Consider the following 16,332-nt stretch of genomic DNA (forward strand, 5'->3'; position numbering starts at 1 on the left):
GTTTGAAGGTCTTGGAGCAGCAGCGGTGGGGAGGGGGGGGGGTTGTTTTCCTCAGGGTGTTTTTCGGTGGCACTGTCTTTTTGTTTTTGTGGAGGGACTCCTGCATCAGTGTCTTCCTGAATGGACTGTTCCATTGCTTATGACAGAATCTGAATGCCCTGTTGGTTAAATCTGTGGGATGATTGGCATCCATAAATGCATGGTTCCTTGGTCCATTCTTGTTTGTTTTTCCTTTCCTGGTAGGAGGGTTCAGACTAGGGGATGTCATTTTTTATAGATTGTATTTCTCAGATTTACTATTGTATTATTTCCTTAATATGTTAATGCTTACCGATAAGTACTCAAAATATTAACAGTAAAATAGAAAAATAACTGTATTTTTCTTACCACTTGTAGTTGTAGTAGCACATTTAACACACAAAAAAATCACTGACATATACAAACATCCAATTTTGTGAAAGTCTTCAGTTAAACAAATATGCACTCAAATTTGAAGCAGAATTCACATGGTGGTCCCCGAGTACCACTAGTGGTACTCACCACACTGTGCAAATCACTTAAAGTATCTCAAACCATGTCAAATCAGTCAATCAAACCGGCATCTAAACAGCAGCAAATATTCCTTTTTATGACTTAAAAGAAAAATCAAGGACGTGTTTATGCTTGCATAACGTTCACATTTATTTGTTTTTTTTTTTACATTTCCTAACACATTCTAAACATGCTTTAAACACAATGGATCACATTCTTCACAGGTAGTTAAAGTAACAAGAGCAGACAAGATTTCCAAAGAGAAAAACACGAAGCAGTTTCAATTGTCTGTTCACAGTAAGCAACAGTGTGTACATCAATGAATTCCCTGAGATACATAATTTTTAAACTATTTTGACTTGAGCCGCAGACTTTCCTCACCTTGTGCTCCTATAAAACAGGCTATGAACATGTTACTTCACGGGGGTTGGACACGTCATGCATGCGGACGCCGGTAAACACAATATGAGACAGGCAAATAAAACGTTAAACTGCATATTAGGCATACACACGTTGTAAATAGAAAACATGATACATTTTAATTGACCAGTTGTGGCATGAAATGCAATGTGAAGTTAGCTCGGCGCTCATATACAGAGCAGGTCAGAAAGGCTAATAATCATCCCTGAATGGAAGGCCCTTCTCCATCCAATAAACTCATTCTTTCCATGCGTTATAATCTGCAAGAAAAAGCCTATAATCATAGCCCGCATGAGTCCAAACCCATTGATAAAGCCGCAGTAGTCTCGTGCCATAGTGCCAGGGTCACCCGACGGAGTGGAAGCATGTAAACACAAGATGTCAGCGTGACCACAGATATACATTCCCTGATTGATAATTGATCACAAGCAGCATCAGATATGATAAGCAGTGTCACTCTGAACACTGCATTACCTTGAATGCTGAAAAGCAATCATGTAGCTCAATGGGAAAAAAACAAACAAAACAAAAAAACACCCTGACGCGTTGAATAACGTGTACACAAAATCAACTAGCGTTCACAAGATAGCAGGCTGTTTGAAATCAAAAGGTCAACACGGGAAAATAAAGCACTGCTTCACGTGAATAACAATCAGTACGCTGACATTGTCATGGACATTCTTTCATCTTTGGTTTTGGATTCACGATATCAAGGCAGAAGTGAAACAGTAGATGACGCTAATTGAAAATGGGGAAAAAAAAGGTTTGGAATAAACGAGGATCCCTGAAAGGTGTAGATTAAAATATTTGTTGCGTTCAAATCAGGTCTTAAAAAACGAGAGGCGGATAGAGACTAACTGCAGCAATTGTAAGGTAACATGAGGCAAAAATGCCGAAAAAGTTACAATAATCGTGTTCGAAGCACTTTCAAAAGTCCTATAGAGGTCACTGGGTGAGAAAAGTTAGGCAATGAATCCAATAAATAAGACAAAAAAAACACCTACAGTATTTGTAGTGTATGATGACAATGAGGTAGTTTCAGAAATTGCAAATGACATTTTTCTTATGTAAAAAAAAACAAAACAAAAAAAGGCAATTAAAAAAAAACATCACGTGTATTAGATTATTAGAGAAAACGGCAGTAAGGTAGTGGAGATGACATGAAAGGAAAAATCCTTCTTCAGATCTTTTTCCTAGTCAGATCTGAGATGTGTGTGATGTTCAATGCATTCCTGAAGTTACTTTGAGAAAAGAGAGTTGCAAGCGGCTCTGTTGTTGGCCACCCTGAACTTTTCCCCTTCAAATGCATCACTATTGCTCTGCTGAGAGGCCTCTGCGGCTGCTCGTGCAGGTTAGCGGAGCCAAGTGGAGTATTTTTGCTTTTAACATGGCACATCCATCAATCATGTTTCCAAGTCCCTGAGCTCAAGTAGTTGAACATGAGTGCTTCACCTAAGATCATGAACTTGACACAACTACTTCTAGGTGAACTATGTGCAATGTGTTTCTTTAAGGTTCACTGGGTTAAGTATTATTCATTCATCCATTCATTCATTCAATTTTTGAACCGCTTATCCTCACAAGGGTCCTGTGGGGTGCTGGAGCCTATCCCAGCTAACTACGGGCACCAGGCGGGGGACACCCTGAATTAGTGGCCAGCCAATCGCAGGGCACAAGGAGACGGACCACTTTTTACGCTCACACGCATACCTAGGGGCAATTTAGAGTGCTCAACCAGCCTTCCCTGCATGTTTTTGGGATGTGGAAGCAAACTGTAGTACCCGGAAAAAACCCACGCAAGCCCGGGGAGAACATGCAAACACCAAACAGTGAGGACACACCTGGGATCTAACCCTCAACACCCAGAACTGTGAGGCCGACGCGCTAACCACTCAGCCGCCGGGCCATAAGGATTATTTTTCCTATTAAATTAAAATAAATAATCAAATAACGTGATTTCTCGAGTACATGTGTAGTGCACATTTTTTGCAAAAATCATTATGAATTAAGGTGGAAGGTTAAAGATCAATTTAAAAGAAAAAAATATCCATCTTTTACAGATGTCTACTGCTAATAAATGGTTGTGTAAAAAAAGTGTACTTTCATTTGGACTTGATTTGTAATGTATAATATTTCTGATTTAGATTTAATTGGGGTATTGTAATCTGAGTGTGTTGATATCTGCCATCTTTATGAAAATTTCAAAACGCCTGCCTCAACATTTCCAATTATATGGATGAAAGCATTTACCTCCGAGCTTTCACTGTAGTGGGAAATCTTGTGGACTAATGTGCAAAAACAGTGATTAAAATTGAAGTATACGTTTATATTCATGGCCACATCAACAAGACTAAAAACTTCAATTTAGAGGACTAATTTGGTGGGGTATACTATATGTACTGTACTCGAGGAATTACGGTATTTATTGCAGGTTCAAACTATTGCCTTATAAAGAAAAAAAACCTTTCCTGACTGTATCTTCATGGCTTCCACTGGACTTGTGAAACAAACACTTGCATAATTTCACCATTGTTGAAAATGACAAAAAAAGCAGAATCCTAAGTGATCCCAAAAAAACTAATTTAGAATATCAAGTAATACATAAGCGGTTCCAAGATGTCAGACATGTCTCATAAAATGCATCTGATATCACGTCACCTGAGTAACACTTTCATGAACTACTGTGCACAAGGGAATGAGTCTTAAATCAAGTCCACAAAAAGTTAAAAAACAGAAAATGAGGAGTCACCCTCAATTAAAAAAAGAATGAATACATGGAGGGGAAAAACAACCCAAAACATTCAAAAAAACTACATAGGTACTGTACATGAAAATGTCTAAAAATGAAAAGATGAAAAGAGAGCGGAAGCATTTGAAAGAGAAACACAGCCCTGCAAAGCTGTAAATGCACACAGAAATGTGGCTAAAAAGGGCAAGATTGGGCCAAGCGGACTTTTCAGTAGCCACACCTTATGGGTTTCACTTTCAAATTACATCCACTTTTCCAAGCGTGAAGCGGGCGGGATGACCCCCACGCATATCAAGCGGCAACAATTTCCTACAGAGGACCTTCTATGTCCCGAAAACTACATCTACTAACACAACAAGCACATCAGCATGGTCACTGGAGTAACTCATGAATGCAATACATAACACTCACTTTACCCTGTTTCGATCCAGGCCAATAGGGACCTGAGAGGAACACACTGGGCGGCAGTGGCCGAGGTCAAGGTCTCTGAACGTCACCGATGTGTGCAAAAAAGAAAAACAAAATAACCCAAAAAAAAGAAAGAGTTGTTGCAATGAATGCAGTTTTGTCTGCATTTCAAATGGTTTTTGCACATGGATGGAACTGCTTAAAACTGGAGGAATCACAGAAGACACTTGAGCAGTTCCAAAATTAAAGACCATTTTCTACAATAATGTGCATATCCGTCACAGGGAGCAAAGGCCAAAAGTCTAGGCAATGCTCCAAACAGAATCAATCACACTAAGATCATCACCACATCCTAAACTGATTATCTGCAATCTTGGTGGCTGAACCTGGAACAGCGCATAAACATTCATTTTCTAGTCTGTGGAGTCAACCGTCCCAATCAAACCCACTGAGCACCACTTAGACAGGACCTGAGGCAGGGTCAGGTCTAATCTAATCTTCTTCCGGTTTTTGGGGCTGTGCAAAAATCTGATTGGACTCGACAGTACCTGATAAACATCTAGTAGCAAAAATTGCTATGCCGATGGGTTAAAGGTGTCTTCTCGACCACCTGCTCATGGAAATAGTGAATCACGACTGCTCATCAGTTGTCACCCTCCCCTAAATGATAGAATGACAGAAAACCATGTCTGCTGAACACATATGGGTGCAGGTGTAGCAGAATTTAGGAGAAAATCTGGCAATGTGCTCATCTCTCCATCAGAGGGTCTCCCATCCAATTCATTTCTTGTACTTATCCTTCATTGACAAGAAACGTTTTTTTTTTTGTCGAGCTATCAGCTCCATACCCATCGATGGGCATTTCATAAAAGCATTGCATAATACTTTGGTCAAAAAAAAATAAAAAATAAAACATTAAAACAATGAGCAAAGCTAGCTAGCCATCCTCCCTTACCCTTGCAATAAAGCCTTACATCCCAAGTCTATGATTGTAAAATATACCCGTATACTCCTTTTCCAAAGAAGATCCGAATGATCCAAATAGCTGTCACCGTTGTCACCGTCACTCATGGAATGTTATGCCTCCCGAAGGCAAAATTTCTAAGATTCCACGCAGCAAAAGTAGCTCATCTTTTTCAATATCTAGTATGTATATCCCATGTAACAAGACATCATTTCTTCTGGCTTGATTTGCACAGCTCTTTTGAACATCCAGACTCTGATTGAGGTGCCGAAGCATCCACTGGAATTTTGTATAAGACTGGGCATCTTTTTAGGAACACCACGAAAATAGCAAGAACATCTTCCTGAGGTAGTCTCAACGTGTGTCTATCTTCCCCCATCTGAATAAAATAAACTCTTTTTTTTAAAGTCTAGTTCTAACAATGGCAACACTGACGCATTGAGCAAACTGGATACACACTTGTAAACTCCAAAGACCAATGCATCTATGAGCATTTGTTTTGTACAGAAGCATGTGCACAGTGTAAATCAGCATACATTCAGCTCTGTCGTGTAATAAATATAAAAAGAAAAAGTCATTAAGAAAAACAAACTAGCTGCTTGTCACATTCATTAGAGGTGAGACCCGTCCCTCGCCTTGAGGAGTATGAGGTTAGGGGGGGTAGGGGTGGGGGTATAATGTCAGGGTCAGGAAGGCCTCTAATTTCCAGAGGAGGCGGTCACGCAGGGTGACGGGGCCGTCCTGTAGCTGGTCACACTGGATTTGCAGGAGTGCAAGACTGCTTTGAACAAGAGAGGGAGCTGCTCCAGAGGAACATTGACCAGCTTCCCTGAAAATACATTCCACTGCTTTAACTTTTTTTTAACACCCCCAAAAAAACATTATTTTTACTGAGGCCCTCTACAGGATCATAAACAAGAGGGTTATCCAATTATTAATCTGAGGCTGTAATTTAAACTAATTCATTTCACTTAATCGCAATCACTCATCATTCAAATTCATGCGATTAAAGCTTGTAACGGACGGAAGATTAAAGAGCTGTAGGAGAAATATGAAGAGCCCTCTTCTGTTACAGTTGCACAAAGTCTGAATGTTGAGACTGCAGCGCCTCTCATGGGTGGATCGTTGCCATTTCCCGATGCCTCGCGAAAAATCTCTCAATGCGTTAACAAAAAGATTGCGCAACAGTTCTTCGCTAGCTGCATAACAATGGAATGGGTTACTTTCTCCCCTACGGGTTAAGTTATCCACCCATGCTCACGATTCTCTACCACTGATTGTCTAGGGCCCTGCGAGGTATCTTCAAAAGGGTGCTTAGATGCCACGCCTACGATGTACTACATTAATGATATTTGATTTTACAAATAATTCAAATCTAACTAATCAGAGGTTATGAAGTAAATCAAATTGCAAACGCATGTTTTTTTTTCTTCTATTTTTGATATTGTTATATCATTTGAATGAATCTCCAAATTTAGAGGTAACTTTGACAGACTTTTTAATAAGGATAAACCTTTCACAAAACCAAAAGATGGTTCATGGTGTCCTTTCATTTTCCTTGCTCAATCAAACATCTGAAGAAAATACAGTGATTCTTTTCCTCACAATGGTCTTACCTGCTATACAGCGGATCTCTGGCAGACACATCATGATCTCAGGGAAGCGTTTGGGCTGGTGCGGATACTTATACTCAGTATAGTCCTGACACACATACCAGTAGCGCTTGTTCAGCTGCTCAAGCTGAGAGACGTTTGACAGTCCTCTGATATCTGCACAGGTTCAAAAACAGATAAGTTCCAAGGAATAAAAAAAAAATGCACTTAAAAATAAAGAGGGAAAGGAAAAGGGAGTCACAGCCTTTGTTCCGGTACCTTGGTTTAGGAAGTTGATTGCTTTCATACAGGCATACTCTTCATTGCTGATCTTCAACTGGTGGAATTTGCGAAAGAGATATATCAGCCTCTCCATTACCTCCATGCCATCCTCACCAAAACTGAGGGGCAGAACCGAAAATGTAAAAAGATGTGTGATACAACAGGTTTCAGTAGGTTTACTTCTTAAAGATTTAAAACAAAATGCTACTCGTGTATTGTGTGCATGTCAAATAATAATTCTTGGTCACACATGCTTACAGGAAATGAGCCACAAAATTTCATTCACCTCAACAAACATTGTTCTTATCTGATTCATCAGAAAAACACTAAAATAGGGAGTTGCCACTTTAAATCACACATTCAGTCCTAAAAGACCAGGACTATTATCTGAGGACTCGGAGTTGTGCTGTATATTAAGAGAAAGCGTGTCATGAGGTTAGATAATTTTGGCCTGATTTACACTCACCCATACCCCCCCACACATCCTTTATTACCTATAGTGACGGACATAACATCATATGCCAGACAGATGGTGCTAGCCACAGCAGTGTGTTAGGGAGTCCTCCTGTTCATGGACCGGTTCACTGGCCCCATTCCAATTCTATTTTTCTTCAAGTGATTTGAGGAAATATAAACCATTTCGGACATACTACAGCACTAACAGACTAGAACGTCTGGCTGTCTGTATGAAAAGTTGCTCCTGTGATATCTACCGTTCCTAATTCTTGGTAACGTAGTGGTTGGCTATTACAGGATCCTAAAATCTGACATCTACTATTATTAAAAACAGCGCAACCTCCCCCCGAAAAATACCAGTAGGAGGAAGCAATAACAGGCAGTAGATAGTATAGGATATCAAATGAAGGCAGTGGAATACGCTGTTGTTAGAATGATGACAAAATTCTGTCAAAAAACGGAAAATGCTTTCATCTGTCAACCGGTATTAAAAAGTTATCCGGCCGGGAGGGACATTTTGTAAATTTGCTGTGAGTGTAGAGTATGTGTCAACTCATTAAAGAGGAAAACTGGAGCAGAAATTAGTTGTTGTGTGGTAAAAATGCATATATGAAAAATAGAGGCCAGTTTGCTACACTGTCATTTCCACAGCCGCTCACCCCTGCAGCTCGTCATCAGAAGGAGTGTACTTGGCCGTGACATTGGCCAGGTTGCCAAATATTTGGGCGCTGTAGATTGTGAGACAGGAGAGCAGGATGAGCTCCTGCCAAGTGGAGCTGAGCAGGCAGGTGTAGTCCTCGATGGAGAGCACACAAAAGAAAGGCAACTTCTTTATCCAGGAGATTTGGCGGAAGAGTAGCTCGTCTGCCAGGCGACACAGCAAGGCAAACAGCTCCACCTGTGTTACCTTATAGCTTTTGTGAAAAATACAAAACAACGACAGGTTAAAGAAAGGGTGAAGGCCCACATGCACAATGCACGGCTGGCCGCTGGTAGACGGTATCTACCACAAATGTTTCAAGCAAGTATTGCGAAAATTGGTCTCTAGGAGAACATTTGTGGCCAGGTTTTACTAAAACTTGTTGGTTCCTACATCGTGTCAAAATAAAATGATTTACCGCTACATGCAATCTGACTATTTCATGTTTTTAAGGAATTATTTAGAAAAAAGCTTCACATAACGCAACAGTGTGCCGTGTTTTATATGTCAGCTATTAATGAAACAAAACCCAGTTTTTCAGGACTCTTGTATGGTTAAGATCACATATTGTTTGGCCATTTTGCCAGATTTTCTCGTGTTGACTTTATGTATATTTAAACTACTTGAGTATGAACAAAAATAAATAAAAAAATAAAACATTGCAGTTGCTTTTGTTGCTGTTTTCTTTTCTTTTTTACCAGTGTATGTAAAAGACCATTTGTGAGGTCAGACGTAAGGTTGTAAGCATAGAAATGATCGAAAACCAAAGCAAATTATTCATGATTGGGATAACTTGGTAAGCCATTTCATATTCGCCATAGTGCCTTGTGGAGAGTACCAAAAGTGGACTGAGTCGATACTTACTGTTGAAAAGGAGGGAAAAAAGGAGACTTATTGACACAATATCACATTTGTTTCGGGCGAGGAGTGTTTTATGGAGGGCTTCACATGAACTCACCCATCTTCAATGAGCATCGGGGTGGCCAGGGGTGCCAGGTCTTCTGCCGCCACCAGCTGCAGCACTAATGGATGGGACTGTGGGTAAAGGCCGCGGGGCTGGGGGGCCAGCAGGCCAGATTGGGCAGCATAACTGAAGAGGTGCGGAAGAAGCTGGTAGTGTGTTGACATGGAGGTGTTGATGTATTGATCTCTGAGGGCTGCTGTATAGCCGTTCATCTCGGCGGAGCGACTGGAAAAGGTAAACGTTAAGTTCGGGAAATGAGTGAAGGGCGATTTTGGAAAGTTCCATGTATAGATATTTAACTTAGTCTTCATAGCATTTAACCTTAAAATTTAGACTGATACTGTACCTGCATACTATGGCGAATTCTAAAATGGCATTTTGTAATTCTCATTTCCATTTTATCTTAGATTGTATTCGATAAGTCAAAGACAAGTATTTCTCTGATTAGCTATCAGCTGCAAATGAGGAGATAAAGCCGTTTATATAAAAGGAGGTGAAAATAAATATCGCCACGCAAGCGCCTCGATGTTATTTGTCCTTGTTGAGTAAAGATAGACAGTGTTCACGTCTCCAGAGCTGATAGTGGAGTGAGTTCTTTATGTTTGATGTCATCCCCATGCCTGAAGAGCTACAAACAAAGGCATTCTTCATGCAATGAATACTTTTTAGTTTTGTAGAAATAAATGAAGTAGTAGACTGTCAGGGGCAGCTCATTATCTCAGTGACAGCCTGAGTGGTGGAGCTATGCAATCGAGTGGATCAGTGGAGCGACTCACTTGGAAGACAGCGTGGAGGCGGGTGACGGCTGGTTACCCTCTGAAGCCCCGTTGCTGAGGTAGCTGTGGTCACTGTCGCCGTTGTTGCCCCACGGGGCTTCTTCCTTGAATTCCTGTCCTGACATGATGCGCTCAATCTCCTCCTCTGTGATCTAACACACACACACACAATGTCTGGCATTGGGGGAAATGTACAGCGTGTCCTTTTGACCAAACGCACAAAGTAGCTCAGTTCTGTTAATTAGCGTGTACTACCACGACAGTCCTTTACACTCAAATATACAGAAGCAAGGCCGCTGTCCCACAATGAAAGAGACCTCGAGAGAAAGAAAAGAATAACTAGTGTGTTTGTGGCTGTGGATTCCCAATTTAAAAATGCACACATCGCACAGAGGGTGAACTGACAAAATGCTATGTTCAAGATATTAAAATGCCGTGAATGTGTCAGGCCAGGGTCAATTTAGTTTCAACTCAGTTTATAAACTGAAACGGTAATTCATTTCTCATCAATGGAATAAATGATTCTGCCTTTTAACGCATGCCAACATGGAAGTTTTCTCTCTCTCCCTTTTATCAAATATATTGAGCTGGTTTGAATTGAGCACATCTCCACTTCTCTCCTCAATTGTGCGTTGGCGTTTCGTAGCTTCACGTCTCATGTTATGGTTTCCGACCATTTTCACTCTCCCTAAACTTAAAAACAAAATCCTAACTGAAAAGAGGATATTGTGCTAATATGCTGATGACATAACGAGGTCAAGGTTTACTATCATTACATACTTTATAACGAGTATCCTCCCACCAACTCTATTGGAGTCACACATTTAAGTGAAGAGTTTGTACTCACGTCATTAAGCAAAGATCAGATAACCAAAGATGTTTACATTTCAAAAAAGGCCAATAAATATTCCACAGACAACATCTTGAATAGTTATTAATAATTGGTTAATTATAATTAACTACCTGAACCGGTCCAATGCTTTTGTTCCTCCCCCCTGGCATTCCATCCTCTCTGATTGCTGAATGGTAAAAAGAGATAAACAATGACAATTGTTACATTCCATATCATGACAATGGGGATTATGAATACTTTAGCTCTATCTAGTGGCGAAATCCAAACTCTGTAGTGTAGAAGGAGAATAAGAATGTTAACAGACGTGTGAGATTTCTCTTAAATTCTAAATATACATAGACTTTCCTGGTTGGATTGACAGGGTTTTCTTTACAGATTTGAAAATAGAATTTCTTGGGAAAGTTTACCTTTAAGACGGTAGAAAACCAAATTATTTTTCCAAGTCCACATTTAGGTGATGTAGTAATCAGAATCATTGATCCTTGTTATCTGGTATTATCAGGTTCAACAAGTTACTGGTAGTGCAGTTCACAATTTATCCGTATGGGGGCACTGAAGAACTGGGGCGAGAACTATCGATGCCATTCTCAAGCACCAGTTATTTAGATTGACCACACTGAAATGTACCTGTACATACATTTAAGTACAAAACTAGTCATAATTATTCACAAAGTGATGAAGAATGACTGCTAATGAGAAGTGACTACCTTCAAATGCGTAAAAAAGATAAAGTAAATAACATTAATAACAAATTCAACAATGATAATTATTATAATAACTTAATTTCAAGCATATAACACAGGTGTTCTCACATTCTTTGAGGTTATCAAGATAGGAATGTGTGTTTGTGCAGCTGCATGTATGCATGACAGTTAAGCCCAGGAAAAACGTGCACTCCACACAGGAACCTCCGAAACTGGGATTGAACCCTCAATCTCAGAACCGTCAGGTCGACGCACTAACCACTCACCCACCGTGCCACCCACATTACATTAGTCGCTACACAAAGAAGTGAAAATAGAGTTGACAGCGATGAAATGTTACACTTGACGTTTAATTAGGTCAGGCCGTGAATATTTTGGGACTGTATGTACTGCATTTGTATTAGGCAAGTGATGTTGAATATTGAACGCTGCCACAAATTGGCAGCACATAGCGGTACCTTTGCGGTTCATCCCCATTTGTAGACACTTGAGTAGGCGGCAGTACTGGCAGCGGTTGCGTTGCTTGCGTGACATTTCACAGTTCTTGTCCCTGCTGCAGCGGTACACGCGCTTGTTGCAAATGCTGCGCTTGAAGAAACCCTTGCAGCCTTCACAGGAGATGATGCCATAGTGCAGGCCTGTGGCTCTATCTCCACAGATAAGGCAAGTACGTTGCTCAGCTGCATCATCTGCAAGTTTGACCAAAATACAGAAAGAAAGTACATTCTTTACTAGGAGGATTTTGTTGCCCTAAATCTTTTCTCTGAAAGGGGAAAATGTGGGTGCCAAAACCACCTTCCAGGCACAAGTTTGTAATTGCAATTTCGGGGGTTGTTAATATTTAGCTGAGTACGGCTAATCTAGTAGGGTTTTAAGCTATAACTCTTATTTTGTGAAAGTGGAGGTGTAATCAGCGCAAAGACATACTTCTTATGTATTTTTTTTTCAGGAGCTTTGATGAGGATTTGTTTACCGTCTCTAAACAACACCCGTGATTATTACATGAACAGGAAACAACCTTGTACTCAGTCAGAAATTAAGTAGCGTGGCATGAGGTAAATATGATTCATCCTCTTATTATTTCACGGTACATGTCTACAGTGTGGAAACATTCAGCCATTAGGATGGCGAGGAGAGGACAAGTCTTTGAAGCGGATACAGTATTTGGCGTAGCAAAGAATTAAGAGTGGATTAAAAAGAAACACATTAGACTGCAGCTCGCTCAAGAAACTTATATGCTCCTCACGGTAGGTGCTCGGAAAATGTTAGGACAGCAATGTAGAAAAGCTGTCAAAAAGCTTTTAATCCCTCATGCCCCATCTACCTTCATACTACGTAACGCATATAATCAACTCAAAAAGGAGGAACAGCTTTAATAAGGATGATGTTGCACATTATCACAGACTAGCAGTTGAGTTGATTGAAATGTAGCTCTACTGTTTTGCCTACCGTTGATCTATGAAACAGTCTAAAATGTTCATGTATTTTACCTTTTATAATCCTTCAAGTGGAACATGCAACCAACGCACACACATGCAAGCATGTAAAGCGATATCAGGATGAAAGTGGGCTTAATATATGAGGAACCTGACAAGGTGCCTGAGTAAGAGGAATATTTCTTTTCAACATTGTCCCTTCTTGCCATAAGCGGAACTATTCGCGCTGTTGACACAAATGTATGGTCTACGGCAAAATAGGATTTAATGTCCCTCTCTCTGTCAGGATTTTTACACATTTAAAATTATAGAATCTTGTCCAAGAGAATTCAAAAGTCAAATATCAAGACAAACAGATCTATAACTGTGCAAAAAAAAATTGCGATGGTTAGCCACTGCATAGATGAAAGCGACGAGGTATCAAAAGACAAGGATTCCAGCAGAGTGCATTTGACTAAATGGAGTGTTCACTGCTACAGTTTTCATAAACCACAATATTAATTTAAATGTAAAAACAGAGTATCTGTATCTCTAAAGAGTATCTGTGATAAAATAAGTTAAAATTGAAGAATTGAGGTGAAAAGCTAATGAGGTGACATGACCTTTGAGATTTGACCAACTTGGCCCTATTGTATTGGATATCTTGTAAATCAATGTGGTTTTCAGAGAGATAAATAATCTTTGACAGATTAAAGACCATCTGCAGCAGTCTCAAATCTTTGGAAGTGTTAATTGGATGATACAAATAATCCTGATGTTTAGTATTCTTTACAATGAGAACTCAAGTATTAAAAAAACCCAAAGCATCATTATATTATAGGTACCGATCCCTATAAAACTGAATTTTCAAAGACGAAAAACAAACAAGAGTGTAATTGCGTAACACTAATTTGGTTAATGTATATGTGGGCACTGTTGTTGTCTTTAAAAAGTCATATTTTTAAACCTGAATACTGCCTGTGGAGAACTGCGTTGCTATGGGTGATGTAAGGATGTCAGTGTGTGCGTTCCTCGGGCAAATGCGGGTGCTGCCACTTAGAACGAATGGGTGGGGGCACAGAGATAGACATAACAGGCCGGGCTGGCAGGTTAATGCTGCCCACCAGGTCGACAGATTAACCTGGACCCCTGATTAATGTAAGACTCTTGTGCAATGCAACAAATTGTTCTCCACAGAGGAGGGACCTATACCCTCCAATAGGATTACATGTAATTACCGAGCCAATAACAATGGGAGTAACTGTGTCCAGAGTGTCTCTTTGTGCAGAACCGTTTTTCTATTGAGATGTTTTGTGGAAAGAAAAGAACCACACCAAATACTAACAGGAATATGATACTCTGTCAAAAATTAATAACTATCAACAAAGTTTCTGGAACCTCCCAAATGGAATTTTGGACCACTCTTCTTTTGCGAGCTGTTATAGGTCACTCAGATTTGTTAGTTTAAAAACTGCAATTTACACCATCTGTTAAAAAGTCTTTAAAAAAAAGCACACAGATTTTTTTTGCTACTAGTAGAGGGAACCTGATTGTGACTCCAGTCAATAGTTCAGCTGGTCAAACAGCACAGTGCACTGTTGCGCTAACAATTATCAACAATCATCTTGAATACTCAAATGAGCAGGATTGCATGAAGTTTTAAAAGGTTACATGCCACCAGCACGTGAATAAGTAGCAGGCTAAGAAGAGCTTTCTGGGGAGCAGGTGGGGGTTTAATAGAAAGCTGCAGATCTCATGTATTAAAGCTAATTCGCAAGAATCTGTGTGTGTGTGTGTGGGGGGGGGGGGGGTATCTATATGGGAGAAGGGCACAAGGTATAAAGTCTCTTGAATGAAGATTTGGGGACTTCTAACACCCATTGACAGATTACCATTTAAAAGGTGTGAGGTTTAAATTTGTTGCCTGCATAGAGGTAGTGGGAGAGGCACACTATATAGGAGACAATGGAGCATTACAGAGTAAGACTATCCAAGGATTAGAAATCATCTATGCTGGTGATTAACACGGTAAAGGTTAAGATATGTGTCAGAAGAAGCGGCGCCAGAATCAAAGCAATTTCCTTTCCACGATACATTCGTCAAAAAATATTTTAAAAAATATAAGCTAAGAATAAGATGCCGTTTGAGACATTAAATGTGATCTTTGCAGTTTTGCAATGGTAATATAATGTATGTAATGAAATGGAGAAAACGTTTAAGTTTCCTGGCTTAGTATTCCAGATACACAAATGGAATAACAAGTTTAAGATTTTTAGTTTAATATTGACCATGCTCAAATGATTAAGAATTGGATTATTATACAAAGACTTCAGTGTAAACCAAGTTCCTCTTACATGTGAACAAATACATTTAGATAAATTTTGATGATGTGGAATAGAATGCAAAATTGAAGTTGCCTATTTTTAATCCTTTTTGTGAATGAATAAAGTACATATATGCAAAAATTGTATTTATTACAGTAACAAATCATTTGTGGTCTGTTATATTACAGAACCCGCAGCATGTACAAACAAGAGACTTTCCTCCATAAGCTCCAGGCACTAAACAAGCTGAAATGTGCCTGCTATAGAAATAGTTTGGGTAAAGGCTGAACCGTAAACAGTTTACATAAATGTAAACTTCACAGTGAAAAATGAGAATGAGAATTCACGATTTCAGTAACCTAAATATTTTGTTCATATAACCATCTCCATTGTAATTTATCAGTTTACCCATTTCACCACAACAGCTTCTTGGGTTAAAAAAAAATTCTGCCACCTGACGAAAGGAAGATCACAGAAGTGACGCGATGGATCCTCACCTACAGTATGCAGTCAGCCATTTGTCAGCCCATGTGCTCATTTGGAAAACACATTAAAACCATATATTTCACTGACCTCCTATTGTGAAATTCCTAATTTCCTTCAGTGGGGAAAAAACACAACAACTCTAGTGGCAGTCACTCAAGCTTATTTGCCAAATTTATCACCCTGTCTTTCAAGTGCATGGCCACCATATAAACAGGCTGATTCACACCTTCACATACTTGATCTCAGCGTGTCATGTCCCACGACTCCTCCTTTTCCTTCCACAGCACATGACAGTTAAATATTCATGACATTTATTGAAGGGTTTTACTTCTTTTAAGTTTCTGAGCAATGTAGTTTTACTTATACGGTTGGTTTTTCAACTGTTGTCACCTGCATTTTGCTTTCGACGGTAACTTGTGACAGTCTTTCAGAGAAGTTGAAAACAATGAAAATAATGCTTTTTTGTTTTTAAATGCCCTTTGGTAATGTTAACCAAACTTTAGTGACGTTTAAAAGTTCAAATCATCTAAAAAAACAGATTTGCTAGTTTGCAAAGCATTAGCATTGGTGCACGTTGGCTGATTGATGACAGCTGCCTTTTTAAGTGCAGCATAAACGCTGAGGCTCGCATGGCCAAGCCGGAAAAAAAGCCCAAGAATGAGAAGTAGTGAGTGGAGACTGAAAATTTTCCCCCAAAATTCCCATAGT

General features: G+C 39.6%; 1 protein-coding gene across 2 annotated transcripts in view; it reads right to left on the minus strand.

Annotated features, from left to right (window-relative positions):
* Positions 1–656: 656 nt before the first annotated feature.
* nr6a1a (nuclear receptor subfamily 6, group A, member 1a) overlaps positions 657–16,332 on the minus strand; it is a 59,824-nt gene continuing 44,148 nt past the window's right edge. For both annotated transcript variants that reach the window (XM_077600913.1, XM_077600914.1), the window contains 8 exons: positions 11,858–12,088; positions 10,806–10,861; positions 9,843–9,994; positions 9,061–9,291; positions 8,062–8,316; positions 6,944–7,065; positions 6,689–6,841; positions 657–5,901 (listed from right to left, as the gene is read on the minus strand). In XM_077600913.1, coding sequence (XP_077457039.1) covers positions 5,771–5,901; positions 6,689–6,841; positions 6,944–7,065; positions 8,062–8,316; positions 9,061–9,291; positions 9,843–9,994; positions 10,806–10,861; positions 11,858–12,088 — 1,331 coding nt within the window. In that variant the 3' untranslated portion in view covers positions 657–5,770. The remainder of the gene's footprint in view (positions 5,902–6,688; positions 6,842–6,943; positions 7,066–8,061; positions 8,317–9,060; positions 9,292–9,842; positions 9,995–10,805; positions 10,862–11,857; positions 12,089–16,332) is intronic.

This window comes from Stigmatopora argus, chromosome 5, assembly GCF_051989625.1.
Source record: "Stigmatopora argus isolate UIUO_Sarg chromosome 5, RoL_Sarg_1.0, whole genome shotgun sequence".
Lineage (NCBI taxonomy): Eukaryota > Metazoa > Chordata > Actinopteri > Syngnathiformes > Syngnathidae > Stigmatopora > Stigmatopora argus.